Here is a 23,548-nt window from a genome sequence, read left to right on the forward strand (position 1 = left end):
ATGCGCATCTGATGTGAACGGAAGTGCTCCGGCTCGTGCGAGAATTTCGGTGAGCTGCGCTTCGCAGTACCTCCGCTGGCGGTGTGGCCCTATGCAGTGCGTTCAGTGCAGCGGCCCAGGCCAACGCCCACTCGCAAAAAGGACAGCTGCGGTGGTGTTTTTCTTTTCTCCACAATCAAATATCAATTTTCACATTCGAAGGTTCATTTTTTTTCAAATTCGAATTTAAATTCGAATTTAGAATATTCGCCGACAGCCCTAGCTGGGATAGGCTCCAGCCCCCCGCGACCCTCGAGAGGATAAGCGGTTACGAAAATGGACGGATGGATCTACTTTTTTGCTATGCTGTGTATACCATATGTATAACGAGTCCATGCTTGTATGTAGGTAAGCTAATGTTAGCCCAACAGATGTTAGAGAAATGTGATGTGACTGCATCTATTTGTTGTTCTTCATGAGTATGAAGCAGATGTCCTGCTTTGAGAGAACAGTTCATTCAGTCGCATTCACCCACCACTACCATGCAACTTAGAGGGGCTTTTTTCACTGCATTCAGATTGACCAAACAGTATGTCTCATACATATCTCTTTCAATAATCCAAACTCATTACCCAATTATAACCTTGAAGCTTAATTATGTAAAACATAACACCCTGTCATAAACTGTTCTTTGTTTAAAAGAAACATTTACAACAAAACTAACTCAAGCACCAGACAGGATACTTCTAAAAACAAATACAGCCTTTAGGTAACTTTTGTGATGTTACCATTGCTAGTCACACGACCCCCATGTACCATTCTTCCATCACAGGTTTCATTTCTGATAGATTAACCTTATGGGCCCGAACGACGCATAGTGCGTCCAAATTCACATCTGTTCTTCTCTGTGGATTTTCTCCGCGACCGTCATAGCGAGAAGCCACGCATATCACGTGAAACAGCGGAATCATAGCTTTCCGACAAGACCAAGCACTTGTCGGTAGTCCAATGTTTTCACAGCGAAAAATAATAAGAAAGTTACACTAAAATTATGTATAACAGAGCTTTCATGCAGCTTTGCAAACACAATACTCTTGGATTACTCGCGAATGCAGGGTTGCACAGAAATGCCACGCATATCATATGAAACGCAGGTGCAGAGCTTTCCAGTGATACCACACACATCATTGTGCTGTCATCCCATCACGCTATAAATACAGATTAATTGTCTACAAAATAAAAACCTGATGAATTTCTTTACAATCCATTATACAGATGTTGTTATCAGTCACTTCATACAGTGAGGACTATCGTATCTTACCACGTCTTAGGCTTGTGTGTGTTTCTCCCTGTCTATCCACATTTGTAGTCCGGCTTTCAAGATGCAAATATCTCCATATTGTATGACAAGATATCGTATGACAAGACCAGCCACTTCACCTTTGCGCACCCAGACAACTGTAGCCTAATTTTGCATGCATGACAGGGCCGTAGTCACCATATATATTGAGGGGGACATATGTGTGCCCCCCCCACAAATATATGACTGAAACTGAAAAACAACAACAAACTTTGTTTACTGCAAACAAAGTGGCAAATATTATCTTGGAGGACATCATGCCACTGGGTTGACTATTTTTCTATGATATTAGATGTAAATATTGAATGTTTCTTTCGGTTAAAAACATTTTTGACTTGTGAATGAGTCAATGGAATTTCTTGCAATAATGAAAAAAATACTGGCAATCATGTCCGCCTGGCACAAACCACATGTTTTGAACAGCTGTGAAGTGACAGAATGTCCCAGTATCATGGTTCTTATATTGCCAGATTCCAGAGAGTCTCCCCTCTTCATATATGGCAGAGTATGTCTTTTTGCAATTTGCTATGGTGAGATACATGTAAAAATGTAAGAATTTAGTCACACGGATTTGTTTTTTTCATTGATATAAAAATTTATATAAAATACAGGCACATAGTAGGACATGGAATGATGGCAAATCTGGTTAGCCCAGACTGTCCTGAAAAAAACAAGATATAGCATGTGTATGTAGCCTTTATAATGACTGTGATATGAGTTTAAAAGTAAAGGCAGTAAAAATACCCCAAAAACGCCTAGGGCCCATAGGGTTAAAGATTTTATAAACAGATTCTTCTTTTGCCTTCATATTTTAATGTCAGTGTGGACTAGGGTTGGGTCGGTATGAGAAAAAAACAAATGGTCCAGTTTTTGTGAAAAACTGCATCAAGTTGGTAATACAGGATTTTCGCCACTTGGGGGCGCAATTGACTAATTTAAAATAAAAAACAACCATATGACAACAGAGTGACAGTAACACGTTGTTTCTTTTATTCCTTACAAATAAATTTGCAGGTTTAGCTTACTCAATCAGTGCAAACAAGGGTTGCCTCCTTCGTCTGGCTCAAAGCCAAAGTGTTGCCATTGTGGCGCATTCTTTGATTTCTTCAAGACTAAACTGTCCGCTATTATCGACTCCCCAGGCTACAGAAGAGGCCTTGGCGCATGCGCACTCGCACCCCCTAGCTCAGTCCCCGCCGCACCCCCACTTCTCTGCTGCTGGAAGTGAGTGAAGGCTATGATGTCACATAGGCGACCGCCTCCTGTGTAGTTTTTCTAATTGCGTTTTTTTCAAAAGCTTATATCTCAACAGTTTTACCACAAAGTATGACTTTCTTGACCTTAAAATTTATGTTTTGAATTCATTAATGACATATTTGGATTTCATGTCGCAACTCAAACGGGAACAAAAGATAATATTTCTCTCCTCATTCACTGCCATTCATATTTTTTCCAATCTAAGGTCCCATGAGCTTCACCAGAGGGGGCGTGACTTCGGCACTCTATAGTTGAGCGAACTTCCGCGTTGTAGTTTTCTGTAAAAATGTCCGTGAAAAATCCCTGCGATGTGAAAAATACATGCCGAGCAGTCATTTGTGTGACACTGGTGCGCGGAGCGGAGTCCGCGTGGTCGCGCTTTGTGCGCACAGGGCTTGTAGACGTCCGCTTTTACCGGAATTGGTATTACCGAGAAACGACCCAACCCTAGCGTGGACACAAGCATGTGTTCTTATACCCACTACAGTGCCACAGGTTTTCATACCTCTGCCTTGATACAGACTGGCATAGGGTCAAAGGAGCCAAAACATGCTTCTTGCACCTGTTACTGTACCATCTCCTCTGAAGACATGTAGCTATAGCAGTATGCCGTGGTTTTCAATATACTGTACTACTATAGTGTAATTACAGGAGAGGGGTCAAACGCCAACCCCTTAAAAAAAATTTCTGTCAACTTTCACTTTTACTCCTCTACATTTCAATGAGAATTGCAGTTACTAACTGCAAAATAGGAGAGGCAGGGAGGAAGGAAGGATGGAGGAGGGACAGACAGAATAATGATAAAAAAAAAAACTAGATTGTGTTTTTTAAGTCTTTAAGTCGTGAAAAGACCTCTGTTTTCTGGTGGTATATGTTCTGAAGAAATAAATGTCATAATTGTCAAAATTCCAACAGCGTGCTTTTTACTTGTACTTTTACCTAATACTTGATTACATTTATATAATAGAAGTCGTTTTTAAGCTAAAGTAGAGTAAATATCATGTCAAGATATTTATCTGTACACTGTATAGTGAGAAGCAGAATGACATTAAAACACAGAGATTTCTGCTGTCAAGCCAGTCATATGACCTACGTCACCGTTGCATGAGACATAGTGTGACAGTCATTTGTTTGATATAAGATATGTAATGTAATGTTTCTAAGGTTATTGCACCTAGTGCACCACTCTTCATTAAATAGCAATTGTTGGCTATTTCTGACATATCTGAAATATGATATATATCTGATATATAATAATATCATTCAGATCTATACATTTGTCTTTTAAGTGAAATATGAGATTACAGATTTACCTTGCAGTTTTAGACATTATATTGTTAATACTGTAAAACTTAAATTAAAACCTAATCCCAATTAAACGCCCAGTGTCTTTTACGAATCTGGTGTGGCTACACATTTTGACAAATAAAGGCCTGTCTCAACCAGGTTGTTCACTACCCACTCAAGCTAACATTAGTTAGCAGTTTAGATCACACATACAAACATAAATGTTAAAACTTTTGTCAATATAGAGATGCTACACATTATTAGCTTGGTTGATTTCTTTTTACCGAAACCATGAACACAAGAGAGGAGCATAATCCATTTAGATTCAGCAGAATATGGGGAAAAAAAGTGGCGACTCCCTTCCCCTGAAGCTGTCATAAAGTTAGAATATGTGTTCTAAATTACTCGCTAAGTTTTTTGTATTCCTTAAGTCTGTAACGGTCCACCGATAAATAGAATCAAAAGCGTTTCTCATTAAAATAAATCCCAAGTTATGAATATTGTTTTAACAGGATAAAGTGGTGTTGTGTCAGCATGCTGGGTGCTGTAACCCTCAAGTGCAGTGAAATGAGTGGCTTAACATAACACATAATTGACAAATTGTTCAAAGCCTAATCTTATATAATTTATTCATACTGGTTCATAAAAACAATTTGATAGTATTTCCCCTCTGTGATGAGCAACAGTTTTGTGTAAAAAGAATTACAGGTCTGTCCCAAATATAAGCCTGTTGAGTTCAGTGATTTAAGCAAATAATAGCCTGGGCCACTACTATAGAAATTTTACGGTAACTCACAATTCCATAAAAACACAACTAGACAAATTTAGAATCTTCATCTTCCTTCGTATGACACATCCTGTGGTCAGTTTTCTATCAAACACTTTGGAGTTGTTTTATGTAATGAAAATGTTCATTTACTGGATTCTTCCATGTCATTAACTTTGTACAAAAAAGACTTTTAAAAGCTCTGCTGTTAAAAACATTTGATTTACAACAATAATGATCACTCTGTGAACTGAATTGTTGTTCATTCCGTTAGCATAACAATTACTTTATATTTAAATTTTAGTTGTATAATTTCACTGTGAGATCTTTCTAATTTCTTTTATTTAAAACTGTATCGACTTTTTTACCATTTCTATATCTTCTGGGTATGGTTTTCATAAAAGCCTGTAGAGGTTTCTACCACATCTTCATATGCATTTTTAAAAAGTATTCTTTATTCCCGCGTTTTGTTTTTCCGTAAGTCAAACAAACGACCCTGGTCTGTTCAGAAATCAGAGACTGGCATTTGTAACAACCTCTCCCGATTATTTACACCTCTCTTGGCTAGCATAGCGCCCTGTTTTCAACCCCATATCTGAATCCTGTAGCTAGATAGCTTTGCCAGCTGAGCTAACGTTAGCTTTATTAACCTGTTGGGTACGTACATTGACGAAATGTCCTCTTGGTGGCCTGTTGAGGAGAAAATGGCTATCCGGTGGTGTTGGGTTCGAAAATGGCCCGCAAGGTGCAGGTGGCATGTGTCCAGGGGGAGGAACATTGCAGGGCCCTCCGTGTCTGAAAGGTGGGCCATGGGTAGGTGGAGGTCCGAACGGTGGCGGTCCGCGTGTAGGTTTACCTGGCCGGTACATGTTGATGTTCTACAAGGCGGGTTGACTCAAGTACCGCTGAGTGAACAACCCAAATTAAAGAAAGAAAAAACTGTTTCCAATCAAATGTGTTATTTTTTTCACACGGTTGCCTATCTCGTTCAAAGGTCTGCAGCGACTGTGGCTGCCACCGGATATACAACAGTAACTTCCTCTTCTTCTTTTGATTTGATTTGATTGGCGGCTGGCAACCAACTTAAAGGTCTCATACCGCCACCTACCGAAGTGGAGTGTGGATCAGTAGATTAGTTAAACGAAACCAAATATCCTATCCTGAGACGAGTGATGACTGCCTCTTCTTTTCAGTTCCTGCCCAACCTTCTTCCTACCCCAGCCTGTTTTTGAATATTATAAAGTTGTCTTCCAGTGTTGTTTATGTCCCAGTATTCTTGCCATGTTTTTTGTACTTTTTTCTTAATGATTGCTTCCCCCTCCTCCTTACTTAATGACATATTCATGCTTATTGTTTGAAATTCGATTGCTTGCTTGGCCAGTATGTCAACATCCTCATTTCCCTCAACGCCTACATAAAGCATACAGTCACATTCTTATTGCACAGTTTGTATATTATATGATGTATTCTGAAGATGATATCTTGTCTGCAAGATTTCAAAGATTTGATGCTTGTGAGTGCTGCCCAGCTGTCAGATGCAATCAATGCCTCTCCTTCGTTGTTACTCTCTAGCCACTCCAGGGCTGTCAGAATAGTAATAAGTTCCACTGTATATACTGACAAATGATCTGAAGTTCTTTCCTTGATTGCTATCTTGAATTGCGGTATATAAACAGTCACTCCTGTTCTACCCATCCCTGGATCTTTGGAACCGTCAGTGAAGAGCTTTAGTTTATCTTTATAATACTGCTCAGTATACTGTTCTGTAGGCTAGTGGTACCAACTAGTGCTGCACGATTAATCTAATCGCAATCGCGATGTCAGGCTGTGCAATTACATAACCGCATAAAAGGCTGCGATTTGCGATTTAATGTAAATAAATGTTAACGTGTGTGCCTGTGAACGTGTGGAGTTTGTTGACATTATGCTCACAAGCTGTCCCGGTGCGCGATATTTTTTTTTCGAAGGATGGTAGGGGAAGGTACCGCCTTTTCCGCCTCTGATTGGCTAGAAGGGCTCTCCTCCGATTGGTTATTTGATTTGGCCGTGAAACGTCATCTCACGCTCATGGCATGCAGTCGGCTAGTCTGTTTTGATCGTCTTGACCACCAACGGAAGTAAAGGAAGTCAATCCAACAGTGTGGTAAGTGCGTGCCGTCAGATTTATGGAAAGCACATCGCTGAATTTAAGGTTGACACCTAAAGTGTATGTCCACATCTTAACATATGTTCTCATAGGCACGCAAAGTATCCAAGGGACGAGGAAACGGTAAACTAAGCGATTTCTCAAGGCACTTTGGCAGCACGCTCTCTTTTTCTCTAGATCGCCACATATCTTCTATTGCGGTCCAGAATATATTGTTATTTGATTGATTTAATGTGTTAATCGCACACACCTGTAATCAACTAATTGCATAGGTGTGCATATTTGACAAGAGGCTATGGCTGAGAACATTACACTGATTACACTGCCAATTATCAGATTCCATCAGGGAGGCTGATCTTTATACTTTTCTCAGGACTTGTATAGAGCAGGTGAGGATACCTGGAGGGGGTGTTTTGAACCTGTTACTTGTCTCATTCTCCCCAGCTTCTTCGTGAACCCGTGGGCTGAAGTCCTTCTTGCTGTCCTTTAAATTTCTTGTAGTAATGGAAAGAAAATACAAAACACGTCAATTAAATGATCCAGTTTGACCCTGACAACCTCTCCTCTTCCTCCCAGGCTAAGGAAGTGGGAGCACATTCTGATCAAGACAAAGGAGGAGCTGCACACTGTGATGAGCTCCACTAATTCAACTCCCACTGCTGCCGCCGCCTCCTCCTCATCCAGACAGCGAGAGACTTCATTCAACCTTTAAAATAATATAATAAAATAGTTTTGGAAGTTTTTCCTGACTTGATTATTGATTGCAGCAGTGTGTGGTGGTGTTCATGTTACTGTTAAAATTCATACCAGATATACTTTAAAAACCAGCAAAGCAAGTCTTAATACATTGTTTAATTTTACATTTAAACTGCACACATTTCAACAATTTACAGCACTGGAAATGTATTTTAAAAAAGCTGCGGAGGATATAAAGGTGAGTCAAGTTTGAATAATAGAAGCTTAATTTCCAGTGCAACATCATTTTAGTAACTGCAAGAATTATGATGAAATTAAAAATAAGAGCTGATTGAGTGTGGTCGACAGATTGTAGCCTTGTACCTCCAGCAGCTGGGAAAAGCCAGTTTTAACCACTACTGCCACCCTGTGGTTAAAATGTGTAACATCACACCAGTTTGCAGAGATCAGATGTGGCGCAACTTCATATGTTTTACATTAGAAATTGTGCTAATGATTACTGGTGAACATGGAAATAACTGTAATGAGTAGCATCTCAAAATAAATGTTTTAGCTAGGATTGTTCAGATAATTATGACATAAAAACAAAACAAAAAGCAAGACTAATAAATGGAAATTGTTTGATGAGTAATACATTTGGACTTCATACATTTTGAAAAATATTGTAGGCATTATTTGACACAGAGCTAGAAGCAAACCACTTTTTGAAGTGCTGCAAAGGGGGAAACCATAAACTGTATAAAAATAAAACTTACGACGCTGATACACACAGTTAGCAAGCCCAAGTCTCTCACAGAGGTAGTGCTCTATGGCAAGCCGTTTTAACATTTAATCACTAAGTCTGACTATCCGGAATTACCATTATAGATATCTATAACGTCATTTTGACTAGTAGTAATGTCATTCTGACTAGTATGAATTAAGATATCTGTAACGTCATTCTGACTAGTCAAAACTGAATTACAGATATCTATGACGTCATTTTGACTAGTCAAAACTACAGTTACAGATATCTGTAATTCAGTTTTGACTAGTAAGATTCAAACTATTTTTGCCATTCATGTGTATGGGGTTTGTCATTATAGATATCTACAATTACATTATGACTATCAAAAATAGTTTGAATCTTACTAGTCAAAACTGAATTACAGATATCTGTAATTAGAGTTTTGACTAGGCAAAATATAATTACAGATATCTTGAATAAGAGTTTTGACTAGGCAAAATTATGTTGCAGATATCAGTAATGAATATCCAGTCTAGCGATTAAATGTTAAAACAGCTTGCCATAGGAATTACCATTATAGATATCTATAACGTCATTTTGACTAGTAGTAATGTCATTGTGACTAGTATGAATTTTAATTTAAGATATCTGTAACGTCATTCTGACTAGTCAAAACTGAATTACAGATATCTATAACGTCATTCTGACTAGTCAAAACTGAATTACAGATATCTATGACGTCATTCTGACTAGTCAAAACTGAATTACAGATATCTATAATGTCATTCTGACTAGTCAAAACTGAATGACAGATATCTATAACGTCATTTTGACTAGTCAAAACTGAATTACAGATAGCTATGACGTCATTCTGACTAGTCAAAACTACAGTTACAGATATCTGTAATTCAGTTTTGACTAGTAAGATTCAAACTATTTTTGCCATTCATGTGTATGGGGTTTGTCATTATAGATATCTACAATTACATTATGACTATCAAAAATAGTTTGAATCTTACTAGTCAAAACTGAATTACAGATATCTGTAATTAGAGTTTTGACTAGGCAAAATATAATTACAGATATCTTGAATAAGAGTTTTGACTAGGCAAAATTATGTTGCAGATATCAGCAATGAATATCCAGTCTAGTGATTAAATGTTAAAACAGCTTGCCATAGGAATTACCATTATAGATATCTATAACGTCATTTTGACTAGTAGTAATGTCATTGTGAGTAGTATGAATTTTAATTTAAGATATCTGTAACGTCATTCTGACTAGTCAAAACTGAATTACAGATATCTATGACGTCATTCTGACTAGTCAAAACTGAATTACAGATATCTGTAATTAGAGTTTTGACTAGGCAAAATCTAATTACAGATATCTTGAATAAGAGTTCTGACTAGGCAAAATTATGTTGCAGATATCAGTAATGAATATCCAGTCTAGCGATTAAATGTTAAAACGGCTTGCCACACTATTATCAAGTTATTGATATCTTGAAATCAATTTAGATTAGAGATATCTCAAATTGCAGATATCTTTAACGCCCATTCCGCCTAGTCAAAACATAATTAGAGATATCTTGAATTACAGTTTTGACTAGGCAAAATGACATCACAGATATCTGTAATTATGTCAGAATCAGCGCTGCGCGCCAATACGCCGCTGCTACGGCAAGTGGAAAGCGGGAGCGATTTTCTCATCAAGCCATACCACCATGTCGGAGCAGCTAGAGGAGGCAGAAACTCTTGTTTTTGACAGAGTTTTTAACGCTGCAGCCCGTGCACGACAGGAGCTATCAGCGAGAGATGGTTTACTGTCTATAACAAGACGACTATTTCGCCGTCAACTACAACGAATTCAGGGTAAGTCTGAACAGGTAGTTTTAAGGCTGCCACTGTGGGTTAGCACTATGTTAGCTAGCGTAAAAGTTGGCTCTGTAGTCACACTAATTAGACTTTTCACATGTTCTCATGCCACACGTCCATTACCGAAAAACTAATTTACAAGTGACAATGTCACGACACGAAACGAGGACACCGACCGAGCATGGTCATGGCAGGTACACAAAGCAGCGATTCATTCAGATGGTCCGGAGGAAAGTGGGAAATATGGATTATATTAGGCTATAAGTTATGTATTATATTGTAATTTACTCCCATGGATGTGTGACAAGTAACGTTAGTATGTAACAGACAGAATTGACTAGTTCATTTTCGTTTAAGAAAAATTTATATGAATTCATTTAGTTTCATCCTTGCCCTATTGCAGTTGTTGGGGTGCTTTTCTGAAAATATGTTGTTTCATTTTTTATTGTGAATGCGTGGCGTTCCTTCTCCCGTTACTATTCCCCTTGGATTGAGCTCAATCAGCGACTCTTCTGGCAGTAGTATAGAGTTACTATGTTTACGGGGACGCTCTGCATAGCTCCGAAATTCTTGTGATTCTCAGTAACAGAGTTGCCAGCTTTTACTCAAACTAATTTTTGGATGAGTAACTGTAAAGTGGATGAGTAACTGTAAAGTTACTCAAGTAATGTGCAATTATTCTGAGTTCTGTCCCCTTCTGGTTAGTGACTGGTGGAAATGTTTTAGCTAGGTCTGACTGTTGACACAGTTGTGTATCTGATTTCAGGGGGATCTAGTGGACGCAGGGCAAACCCTTTTTGGCAGACAAACCTTTTCCTCCTGTCAGGGCCAGATATTGAGGTTCTACTACCCCAGTTCAGAACTTGCTGAACTCTCCAAACTTGGATTAGGTAAGTCTGAGATTTAAGTGCATACAAATTGAGTGTTATTTGCTTTCAATCCTTCTAAAATATGACACAAAGACATTGGGCGAGGTTTATCTGTTTCTTGTAAAGAAAACCATGTAATGAACTGCTCTACTACATTAATCTGAGCCTGAAAGTGGTCCCTTTGGCTGCTTAGTGGCTCTGTATAGGAAAATGTTTGACTTTGTTGGATACATTTAGCATTAGCTTTTAAAATGTCGAAGAGATGTTTTACTCTCTCTCTCTCTCTCTCTCTCTCTGTATTTTCATATAATTTTCCATGTCACACCTAGGAGTAGGACCTAGGAGTGTAAGGTGAGCTTAATTTTAAAGCTGTAGAATTACTACAAACAAATTCTCTTAGGTTAATGGTAGTCATATACTGTGAACAGGCTTAGGTTGATGATTATATTTATGATTATAGCTGAAAATATGACAGACAGTTTGGATCCTTGGTATTGTCAAACTTATTTTCTTTGAAACAGGCTTCTCAAACATTCAAGGCATCTGAGCAGTTTGGAGAGATCTTGCATATACAGTACCAGCTATGAATGTACGACTTTGCCACTAGAAACATGACACTGATGTTTGCATTTCCATTTTTAGGACAACCTGTGCATGAATCCACAGAGGCTGGACAAACAAGGTCAAAGATTGAGTTAAACTGGAGTTTATCTGAATTGAATAACTTTGTTTGCCAAAGCTACCCTCTTGTCAGTTTAAATTTGGTAGGCTTTGAATTGGCAAGGATGGGCAAAGGACGCAAGATCCAGAAATTACAAGTCAGTTCTGTGAGGGAGCTCAAACAAGCAGTTGGCAAAAGTAGAGTTTACATTCTACCACGGGCTGCCATATTGCAGGTATGGAATTATATACACAGGGATTTATATCATGTGTCATAGAAGTGTCCTCTGTAATGTTTTTAGGTGAAGTTAAAAATCTCCCTGTCTACCCTCAGTTAACATCACCACCCTCTGCCAGGTCCCAGAATTCATCCCACCACTCTCCACAGCTCCAGCAGTAGATGAGACCTCACAAATGGCTGAAGAGAATGTAGTTTCAGATCAGGTAAAACTGATTACGATCCAAGTATTGTAGTTATATGCAGTGTTAAGTAGCACATATAAATTTTCAGTTAAGTTGGGGATATTGGAAAAGGGCATACAATACTTTACCACTAAGATAAATAGCATTATAAATCGAGCATCCAAGAGACATTATTTTGAAAGATATTACTGCTGTATGTTTATATTTCTCTTCCTGAAGCTGACATAATTTGTTTTCTGTGTACCGCCAGGTGACACCTACATCCTCTGCCATATCCCAGAGTTCATTCCCACCACTCTCAACTGCCCCAGTACAAGATGGGACCATCCTTGTGGCTGAGAGTACCCAAGCTCAAAATGTAGTTTCAGATCAGGTCAATCATTCTGTCAATTTATATCTTAGAATTTTATTATTATTTTTGTCTTTTATTTTCTTTTTATTTTAATGTGTGTCGACCATTTTATGGTGATTTATGAGGAATGTCATTTTGGATGATTTAGGCTCTTCAAGAATGGCGAGCAATACGTGCCCAGCAAGACCAAGAATATAATGAAACCTTGTTGGAGGACCAGGAAAAGGTAATATTCTCAAAGTGTTTTTGTTTATGTTTTACATGCTCATACAAAAAGCATTGTGAGAGACATTTTTGTGAAATATGTCATGTTTGTTTTTGGTAAAACTCTACTTGGGGAGCAGGTGTGCTGACAATTAGGCAGTGAGGGGAAGTGATTTAATCAAGGTGCAACTTTACACAGGTGTTGCTGTGTGGAAGCAAAAGTTTTTGACCGTGCTCAAGGCAATGTGGAAGAGGAAAAGTCTGATTTTTGGTTTGTTATTTTGTTTATGTTAGTAAAATGGACTACACAGCGGATTGCAAGTAATAAATCCAGTTACCATTGAAACTAATGGACATTTGTCTTTTTAGACGCGTCTTAAAATAGTCTCCCAGCAACCGTGGTGGTGGCCTTTTTTTGATAGGCAAAGGGTCACTACAAGCATAAACACTTGTTTTTTATATGTTCTTTTTTTTAACAGGAGATGAAGAAACGGGCTTATCAGGCCTTTGAGGAAAGACGTCAAAGGTTTGTTTTTGTAGTGTTAGCTTGTTTTAGTTATCAACTGTTTTCTAATGAGAGGAATCACATTTCAGGCTATTCAAGCAAGACGTCAGCGAATGGCTGCCTGTGAGGAACCCTCAGATGGGGTGTCGTTAAAATTTAAATATCCCAATGGATATGTCAACATGAGGAAATTCTGCTTGTCTGAGACAATTCAGGTGGGGTGTTCAGCTTCACAAAATATTAAGGGTCTTCTCAGTGGTTCGGCAGTTGTAACACCTGACTGGTATAACACTGTGCCTCATTTTTTTATTAGGTTTTGTTTGACTTTGTTGGTCAACATGAAATGGCCAGTGAAATCTTTAAGGTGCAGGAAGCCACATCATCAAGGTCAATTGAGAGCAATTCCTCTGGGTCAATAATGGATCATGACCTAAAAGCATCCTCAACTCTATATGTACTTTGGCTTTCAAATCAGGATGTACAGGTAAATGTATGTTGCATATCTTACGTCCTGTCTCAATGGAATCTGTGTTTGGTTCATGCGAGCTCATCTATTGTGCATGTTTGTCTTCAAATAAGGAAATTATCTCAGGTCAGCAAAATGATGGAGCTTATGCCCTACACCATGCATCTCCTGGTCAGCCACTGCTGTCTGTGCCCTCCACCCAGCCTTCGCTGTCTGTTTCCTTCACCCAGCCTTCGCTGTCTGTGCCCTCCACTCAACCACCACTCACTCTGTTCTCCACCCAGCCACCACTGTCTGTGCCCTCCACTCAACCACCACTCAACCTGTTCTCATACACAACAGACATCCAAATGCTTGATGATGGACCACTCACTCCTCCATCTGCCCAGGATGTAGTCATTATTGTTGATGAACAAGAGGAGCCAGTTTCACAAAATCTGTCACCTGTATCACAACATCAACTGGGAGGACCTGTGGATGAGTATGTTTTTTCTCATTAACCCTGCCTGCCTTTATTTTGTTTTGTTTGTCTGTGTGTACATTTCTCTTAATCTATATCACACAAAGGACTCACTCTGTTTTAGAACTGTTTTAAAATGTGGTACATTTGGCATATGAATAAAATGCATTAACTTTTTTGGTTGTAGGACTGATCTTCAAAACATATTGACAAAACTGGTCAGCAAAATTGATGAAAGCTTCTGTCCAACCAGCAACCAAATAAATGTGTGCAGGAATAATGTCTTGCTGTGTAGCCTGCGAGCATTCAAACGTAGGAACTTCAACCCTGAAGCAAAATTGGATGTTGTGTTTGTGGATGAAGATGGCAATGGTGAAGGGGCAGTTGACGAAGGTGGCCCAACAAGAGAGTACCTAAGGCTGCTGATGAGGGCCATCCACCAGTCAAACATCTTTGAGGGCCACGAGAAAGATCGGCAGTTATCTCTTGATACTCAAGGTAAGTAAGCCCACATTCTCATGACTGTCCTTTGGGTCCTTGCAAGTTTATACATGGAAACAAATTTTTAAGAAACGCTATCCCTGAACTCTTTCTCCTGCCTGATTTGCCAGGTATTATCTTGTGTTATCATTGTCTGGGTATCATCTTACTTGTATCTGTTATTTTTGTTTAATAATTATTTTGCCTTGAACTCTTTATTCTGTTTTTTACCTGGATTCTTCATTGATTCATGTTTTAAATTGACCTTTTACTTTTTTTGAAATGTGCTATAACAATTTATCATCTGTTGTAGCACTAATGTCAGTCATTACAATTTTAAGACATTACATTTTTAAGGCATTACATTTTTAAGAACAGAACAACAATTTACAGCTTTTTCTTTCATTTTAGCTTTACAGACTAATCTATACACATGGGTGGCAAAAATGATAGCTGTGTGCGTCGTTCATGGAGGAGTTGGACCACATTTCTTCTCTGAAAGGCTTTTCCAGCAGATTTGTGGGATACCAACATCCCCCACCATTGTAGATGAAGTTTGTGACCATACCTTCAGGCAACAGTTAATCAAAGTAAGCAGGAGCTTATTTTACATTGAATTTACAGTCTGATGTGACACAGCCCTCAAGTTGCTTTCTATTAAATTTCTAATAAGAAATAAACTCTTTTTAGATACAGTAAGCGACAACGGTCCAAGAGGCAAACAGTGCCATTGCAGAAGCAGCAGACAGTCTCAGCATTATAGGTGCCTTGAGACATGTCTCCAACTTGAAGGAGAAGGACTCCCTTGTCCAGTCTGCTGCAGACTTTTTTGTCAATGGAAGGATGCAGACTGCCCTGGACCAGTAAGCATTTTCCGGTCAGATTGGTCAGATTAGTGAGACTGTCACAAATGGGAAAAAGTCACAAATGATGTAACATGTTTTACAGGTTTGTCGAGAGGTTTAGAACCCTAGGATTACTGGAGGAGCTTAGAGAGAATTCAGCAGTGTTCCACAGCATGTTCGTCAGTGAGGAGAGGCCACTGCAGGCGAAGGACCTCTTCTCTCTATTTGGAGTTGACTACTCTGTACAGGGCAGCAACAACAGAGCCAAAGAAAACAGCACAATATGCTACTGGCGTGACTGGCTCATTGATGTCGAAGGTATACTATTTATGGCATCAGTTATAACTTCACTTTCACTTTCAGTTTATATCTTTTATTTATGAATGGTACTGCATATCGGCCCAGGTATTATATATGTAAATTTGTAGAAGATGGATGTAAAGTGTTTTTTTCTTCTGTTAAAATTGATGGAGACATCCAACTGGTAAAATTAGCTGACATTGCATCAAATTACATGTTCACATTATTGCACTGGAAAGATGACAATGTCTTTAACCCTCAGGGACTGTATTCCAGCTGCATCAAGAAGTGAAAGGCATTACATACTGTTAGCTGTTTAGGTAGAATTAAACAAGTACTAACAAGAACTACTTAAATTTGTTTTATTTTTTAAAATACTTGTGAAACAATTTCCAATTTTGTCATTCATATCTATACAAGGTTAGTTTGTATATGTATATACCATATATTTTTCACCACTTTCTGTCTTACAGAAGGAGAATGCAGTCCAATCACACTTGAGAAGGTACTGGAGTTTAGCTCTGGAGCCTCAACAGTGCCTCCACTCGGATTTCCACACCGTCCACAAATTCACTTCATCCACGAGGCCAACAGAGTGTTTCCAGAGGCCAACACCTGCCTCCTAATCCTCCGCTTGCCCATACATAGTGATTATGAGGACTTCAGGAAATACATGAAGGAGGGCATTCTGCAGGCCCCTACTTTTGGTGTTGTGTCAACAGTCTCTGAAAGCAACAGTTCACCTACAACACGTGTCTATGCATTTGTTTTTCTTGCTACTGTTCCACTGTCACGTGACACAAATAACTTCAAATACTGTTCCACCAAAAAAACTGTTGCTGTGCAGAGTTTTGCGATGTTTGTCAAAGTTTTAAATATGATTTCAAACAGGCATTTTATAATGTTTACAACGTTGACCATGTTTACATGAGGTACAACTTGTTGAGAGTTAAAATTAAGTGTAGAACTGAACCGAAATAAATGGATTGTTTAAACCTAGACCTGGGGTGTCAAACTCATTTTCACTGAAGGCCACATCAGCATTATGGTTGCCCTCAAGGGCCAGTTGTAACTGTAAGATGGTATAAATGTAACTACTCCTTAACATATTTTTAAGTAACTGTCTCTGTATTTGATTATTTTTTCAATACATGATTTACAAAAATAGTATGTGTATTTATGTAGATGTAAAAATATACGTAAGCACACTGCTTTTTGACTCACCGGCCAAGTTGACTGGTAGATAAAAAAAATCCACTGGCCAAGCATATTTTTCATTGGCCAGATGCATATTGGGTGAATTTAGTATTTAATTATTAATAAATGCTGCAGTAAAACAACTTGAAAATGAGGTATTTGAAGACTTGTACAAATTTGTTCATTTTGATAAGATTTTTTTTTATAGAACTTTAAAAATCTGCCTATGTAGAAATGACTGGGATATTATTCTTATTTTAGCATTAAAAATTATGTAATTAAAGAACAAGAAAGTAATGTTAGATGTAGACAGATGTATGCAACAAAGGGACTATGACTTTACGATGTGCACTTGAATGCACCATGAAGTCTGTCAGTGCCATGCCACCTGGGCATTTTACCGTACAAAGTCATAAATTTTACGTGGGTCACGTAAATGCACCATGAATTCCCTGTATGTGGGACAAACACAGACAGCAGAGGACAGAGATAGGCCTACAACTGACACCAAAACGCAGCAGAGACTCACAGAGTTTTTAAATTGATTTATTCGCCAAACAGAAAACTGACCCACATTTGGCGGGGTGTTAATTTTGAACCCTGCATCCAACTAATGAGAGATGGTTTGAAACATTCGGCTGCATGGAACACATACACCTGTAAACAAACTGAATACACTGCTACACATAAAAAGTAGTATATTGTATGTAATTAACTCAAAATAACAACTTTATGGTCAATGTATGCTTTAAAGCAGCATAGATTTTTATTTTAAGACAATCATATACAGCTTACATAAGCTCTGGGGGCCACATAAAATGACGTGGCGACCAGTATTCGGCCTGTGGGCCTTGAGTTTGACATATGTGACCTAGACCATTGCATTTGTTCTATACAATGTTGAAAAATGATGTTTCTCAAAGCTCAAGATGGTGTCCTCAAATGTCTTGTTTTGTCCACAAACCAAAGATATTCAGTTTACTGTCACAGAGGACATCAGACATGTCATATGGCATCCCCATTTGAAAAATGGGTTAAAAGTCTTAGGTTGCCATAACATTTGAAATTTCTGCACAGCATGTCAGGTACTTCATCTTCAAATCAGAAATGTGATCAATGGCATGAGAGATTGACTCCTGTTGCTGCTGACTGAGATTGATTCGAGACTGCTCTACAATTACAGCTGGAAGATCATCATCAGTAGCAGGTAAAGAGTCAATTCCATGCTGTGCCAGAACTGCCTCCAAATGGTGTGGGCTGTAGGGATTTTCCCCGAACACACTGTTGGTCGCTGCACTGTCTCTTGCCATATTTGAGAGCATGCCTTCCGTCCATATTTGAGATGGTGTTCGGTTGTTTTCCGTGCGCAAAGCATGGTTGTTTCAGGCCTCCCTAAAGCACTCCAGACTTTTTTGAATCTCAGGAAGAAAAACCATGCTGAGTGAAAGCTTGTGAATGTCATTACTGGGATCCAGAAGATGTGAGTCTTCAAGAGAGTAGAATGTACTGTAAAAAGACTGCAACACATGCAAAAACACATCCCTCCAAAGACGCTCAATTCTCTGGTTGTGGATTGATTCCCCAGTGATGAAACTCTGGCGCTTGATGCCCCGCACAAGGTTCATGAATAAAGCCACCTGCAGGTTCTCACCACCATAATCCGATCGTACTCTAGAGGGTAGTCCATAATGGCATGTGGCTTTAAGAAACTGAGACAGTACAGTGGTGGCACGGTTGTTTGTGTTGCAGTTCAGATAAGTGATCAGCCGAGAGTGTCCATCTATGGCACCATGAACTGCAAAGCCCCATCTAAAATGGTGAATACAAAGACAAAACAAATGCTTTTGGTTCATAAACAAGTAACTATTACAGTGAGAAACAGAATTATCAAGAAATTAATAACAACACAAAAAAGACCAATGAAATGGTTAGAAGGTGTTATGACCATACAGTGTTAAATGTCAAATGTAATTTTTAATGACATAGCAGAAGAAATATTTGAGTTGCAGCTTTCATTAGTAAGACTCAAATGAAACAGGCTATCAGGATTGTACATGTTTACACTACAGCTTTAATAATAGCCTGTTTCTGTGATGTTTATGTATTCATTGTGGATAGATAGTTTTTATGCTGCAAATGTTTTTAAAAAGCCATCATTTAGGCAGCCTGTGAGAGAAAGTGAGAACACTCTGCTTTTGTGTTGTCCCCTTTCCCCAAATTATCACAATTATAAAACAGTGCTGCCATTCCAAATGAGTAGAATTGTGTGTGTTTGTCCTACCAAGAATGGCAGCTCTCTCCAAATTCACATGCAAGAATTCTAAATATTATCTTTTATAACCTATAATGGAATTGAATATTTGTTTGTTGGTTTTCTTGAGAATGAATGAAATAACATTAAGGAAGAGATAGTCTGCTTTATATTTATCAGCTGATTGCTTTCCCATATAATTTTTTAATGTGTGCTGCATGGCCAAATGTTGACTACCTGACCCATAGCTGTGACTACATCATTACAGTATAGAGGTCACAGATAATGGTTAAATATCAATTTCATGATGAATTCACCTTATGAGGCGCATGTTCCCATCTATATGCCACAGGCTATTGGGGTAAGGTGCATGATACACCCGTCTTGCCACAGTGCTGCTCCACCTCCGAGCAGCAGCTGCTGGGCTTATGTGGGCCAACATCTCACGCACCCTTCGTCGTGGAAGCAGCAATCCATCTGCACGTAGCAAGCCTCTCATCATCTGAAATTGTAGTAATCTTAATTACTAAAAGAATACAAATTAATGTTTTGGAGCAATAAAACTGTAAAATACAATAAACCATCAATTAGGCCTACCTCATATCCAGAGTTTGGATACAGGCCCTGAAGTCGTCTTACGTGACGTTCAAGTTCTTCATCATCTATCACAGAAAATCTTCTCCTCACTGGTATCCCAAGCAATTTTGTCCTCTTGTAAAGAAATGATGACGAGCATCCCAAAATTGTGGCAATTCGTTTCACTGTGTTGCCTTGCTTCATGAGGAAGTCAATTTGGTCCCTGGTGACATGAATGGCTGGTCGCCCTCGCCGTCCTGAAACCAAGGAAAAATAGTGTTCATGACAAATGAGATTCAATCGAGGTTATTTCACAGAAAATAGCTACAGTTTTAACTCGAACCAAGTCTCTCTCTCTCTCTCTCACACACACACACACACACACACACACACACACACACACACACACACACACACGCACAGTTTAAGCAATTCCTTCTCATTAACATTAAATGTTACATATGTTTGTAAGTAAATGTTTGTAAGTAAAATAAACCCACCTGAATGCGATGGGCGAAAACCCGACATATTCTGCTGCTACTCCAGCACGCGTTATCCGTGTTCTGACACCATCCAGACTTCGTCGTAGCTCCTCAAGCGTGTGTGGAGACAAAACATTTGCAATACGCTGTAAATTTATATTACAACTGTCGAGTGAACGAAGCTCGTTCGCCACAAATCCCTTGATGATAAGCTCTTTCAATTTCATGGCATTTTCTAACTATCTTGTCCACAACTGCAACAGCCATTGCCTCTAAGTCTTAAAATCTGGTTTAAAAATGGGAAGCCAATGGCAAGCCTCGCATGAGGAACGTCACGTGTTGACGTTTGAGATATCTCCAACTATTATTTTGACTAGTCAAAACTGAATTACAGATATCTACAATTGTCATTTACGATGTGTGACGAGTTGACTATCGTTTTGAGTGACATCATTGCTGATATCTGTAATTAGATTTTGCCTAGTCAAAACTGAATTACAGATATCTGTAATTCAGTTTTGACTTGTCAGAATGACGTCATAGATATCTGTAATTCAGTTTTGACTTGTCAGAATGACATCATAGATATCTGTAATTCAGTTTTGACTAGTCAGAATGACGTTACAGATATCTGTAATTCAGTTTTGACTAGTCAAAATGACGTTACAGATATCTTAAATTAAAATTTATACTAGTCACAATGACATTACTACTAGTCAAAATGACGTTATAGATATCTATAATGGTAATTCCGGATAGTCAGACTTAGTGATTAAATGTTAAAATGGCTTGCCATAGTCATTCTGACTATCTGAAACTCAATTCAAGATATCTAGAAAGGACCATGTAGATATCTTCAATTGATGATAATTAAAGATACCTTGAACTTGAATTATGACTAGTCAAAATTAAATTGTAGATATCTCAAACTGGAATTACAGATATCCACAATTCAGTTGCAGATATCCGCAATAACAATTGCAGATATCCGCAACTACATTGGAGATATCTATTATGACAAACCCCATACACATGAATGGCAAAAATAGTTTGAATCTTACTAGTCAAAACTGAATTACAGATATCTGTAATTAGAGTTTTGACTAGGCAAAATCTAATTACAGATATCTTGAATAAGAGTTTTGACTAGGCAAAATTATGTTGCAGATATCAGCAATGAATATCCAGTCTAGTGATTAAATGTTAAAATGGCTTGCCATATACAGATATCTGTAATTCAGTTTTGACTAGTCAGAATGACATTATAGATATCTGTAATTCAGTTTTGACTAGTCAAAATGACGTTATAGATATCTGTCATTCAGTTTTGACTAGTCAGAATGACATTATAGATATCTGTAATTCCGTTTTGACTAGTCAAAATGACGTTATAGATATCTGTCATTCAGTTTTGACTAGTCAAAATGACATTACAGATATCTGTAATTCAGTTTTGACTAGTCAGAATGACGTTATAGATATCTGTCATTCAGTTTTGACTAGTCAGAATGACATTATAGATATCTGTAATTCAGTTTTGACTAGTCAGAATGACGTTACAGATATCTGTCATTCAGTTTTGACTAGTCAGAATGACTTTACAGATATCTTAATTCAGTTTTGACTAGTCAAAATGACGTTATAGATATCTGTCATTCAGTTTTGACTAGTCAAAATGACATTACAGATATCTGTAATTCAGTTTTGACTAGTCAGAATGACGTTACAGATATCTTAATTCATACTAGTCACAATGACATTACTACTAGTCAAAATGATGTTATAGATATCTATAATGGTAATTCCGGATAGTCGGACTTAGTGATTAAATGTTAAAACGGCTTGCCATAGGCCATGACTCATCCGTCCGGCCGGACTAGAGGGAATCACCTTGTTGTTTACAAATACTTCCGGGTAGAAAACCAGCAGAGCTTTTAGCTATATATATATAGCCTATATGTCACATTTTTCACATCACTGTATCACCGTTTGGACTAATCCAATGTTTGTAAAGTCTATAAACACAATGATTGATCAAACATTACTATTCCTGTGTGCACGTTTAGCTGGGCTAACCGTTAGCTGTTAGCCCTGTTAGCCGTTAGCAGTGTCTGTAATAGGTAATAACTCATTAAACGGTCCGTGAAAAAAATATCTTTTCCAGCGGATATCTTAGTTACAACATGATTGAGCTAGCAAAGCAGTTTTGTGTTGCTTTGTGCGGTATTTATTCAGTTTTAGGAAATCACGATGTCTAGAAAGCATCAGTGGCTGCAGCTGACAGGGACAGCTAACAGCAGCAGCAAAGCTAACATCAGGACGTCATCTGTTAAAAGCCTCCCGTTGTCGGATACGACATGAAACTACTCCAGTTAGCTCAATCATGTTGTAACTAAGACATCCACTGGAAAAAATATTTTCTTCACGGATGAGCACACATTTGATAAAGTTTGAGTTTAATCTCTCGACATCCATTTTCAAGCTCTCTGTGTGTTTGTTTACTTGCGGACAAGAAAAGGAGGCGCGCACATTTCCGAGAAGGAGTGTCCTTTTCAAAAATGCAAGAAGCGTTGCTTTGTTGCCGGCCATTTTCGCCAGTGTGTTAAACACACTTTAGAAAGGAGTGTCCCCAGACTAGCCGAAGGCGGAGATCTCTGATTGTCTGGTGGCGAGACTACACAGCAGCCAAGTCTTGTGGATCTATTGTTTTGGTCTCGCTGTGCTCTCCCCTGATTGGTTTCAGAAACACTGAACTTATTGGCTGTGTTAAACAGAGGGCAGGGCTCATTATTACCTTTCTTCGGACAGTTATTACGATGTAAAAAGCGGCGTCTACTGTGCCTCTCTACAACGCCGTAAAAAACGGATGCGTTTTACAGCACTTTGTCGTATTAAAAGTGTCGTTCTAATGTTGTGTACCCACCAAACGCGAATTCGCAAATTCGCGCGTCGAGATTACGTGAATTCGTGCCGGGCAGTGCGATGGACGCAATAAATGTGTAGGCGTGGCGCGATAGCCACGAAATTTGCGTCCATCGCCTCATCGCTTGAGTTGAAAATATGAACTTTTGAGGCGAATTTGCGTGACACTGTGCCGCGACAGCCAATCAGTGTTAAGATTCTCCCGACGTCACTGGCGTCATGATGTCAGTGACATCTTGATGCCCTGACGTCCAGTTGTTGATGCCAAGATTGAGGAGAAACTCATCGTTGTGATGTGTGGCTACCTGGAGCTGTATGATTCAACGTGTCTACTCTACAGAGACCGCATCCTGGCGCCAACCCTCGCCAACAGGTCCTCAAACTGGGCCCCAATCAGCCTGAAGTACCGCTGAAAACGGCTATCATCCAGGCGGCGCTCCTATAGGAGACGGTGGAACTCG

The 23,548-nt window shown here is 38.7% G+C and overlaps 3 protein-coding genes across 4 annotated transcripts in view; 1 reads left to right on the forward strand and 2 right to left on the reverse strand.

Annotated features, from left to right (window-relative positions):
- Window positions 1–5,683, reverse strand: part of si:ch211-195b21.5 (uncharacterized) — a 43,640-nt gene extending 37,957 nt beyond the window's left edge. For both annotated transcript variants that reach the window (XM_049601179.1, XM_049601180.1), the window contains exon 1: window positions 5,315–5,683. In XM_049601179.1, coding sequence (XP_049457136.1) covers window positions 5,315–5,518 — 204 coding nt within the window. In that variant the 5' untranslated portion in view covers window positions 5,519–5,683. The remainder of the gene's footprint in view (window positions 1–5,314) is intronic.
- A 7,466-nt stretch (window positions 5,684–13,149) lies between these two features.
- LOC125903985 (G2/M phase-specific E3 ubiquitin-protein ligase-like) lies at window positions 13,150–16,350 on the forward strand. Its single transcript, XM_049601233.1, has 8 exons — window positions 13,150–13,323; window positions 13,422–13,592; window positions 13,688–14,055; window positions 14,222–14,532; window positions 14,926–15,104; window positions 15,205–15,377; window positions 15,463–15,677; window positions 16,133–16,350. Exons 1-6 carry the CDS (start codon window positions 13,177–13,179, stop codon window positions 15,211–15,213), a joined length of 1,185 nt encoding a protein of 394 aa, XP_049457190.1. The 5' UTR covers window positions 13,150–13,176; the 3' UTR covers window positions 15,214–15,377; window positions 15,463–15,677; window positions 16,133–16,350.
- A 1,208-nt stretch (window positions 16,351–17,558) lies between these two features.
- Window positions 17,559–19,939, reverse strand: LOC125904011 (uncharacterized). Its single transcript, XM_049601272.1, has 3 exons — window positions 19,705–19,939; window positions 19,425–19,609; window positions 17,559–18,665 (listed from the first exon to the last, which is right to left on the reverse strand). The coding sequence occupies exons 1-3, from the start codon at window positions 19,885–19,887 to the stop codon at window positions 18,239–18,241; spliced, it is 795 nt and encodes a 264-aa protein (XP_049457229.1). The 5' UTR covers window positions 19,888–19,939; the 3' UTR covers window positions 17,559–18,238.
- Window positions 19,940–23,548: the final 3,609 nt, after the last annotated feature.

This window comes from Epinephelus fuscoguttatus, linkage group LG16 (assembly GCF_011397635.1).
Source record: "Epinephelus fuscoguttatus linkage group LG16, E.fuscoguttatus.final_Chr_v1".
NCBI lineage: Eukaryota > Metazoa > Chordata > Actinopteri > Perciformes > Serranidae > Epinephelus > Epinephelus fuscoguttatus.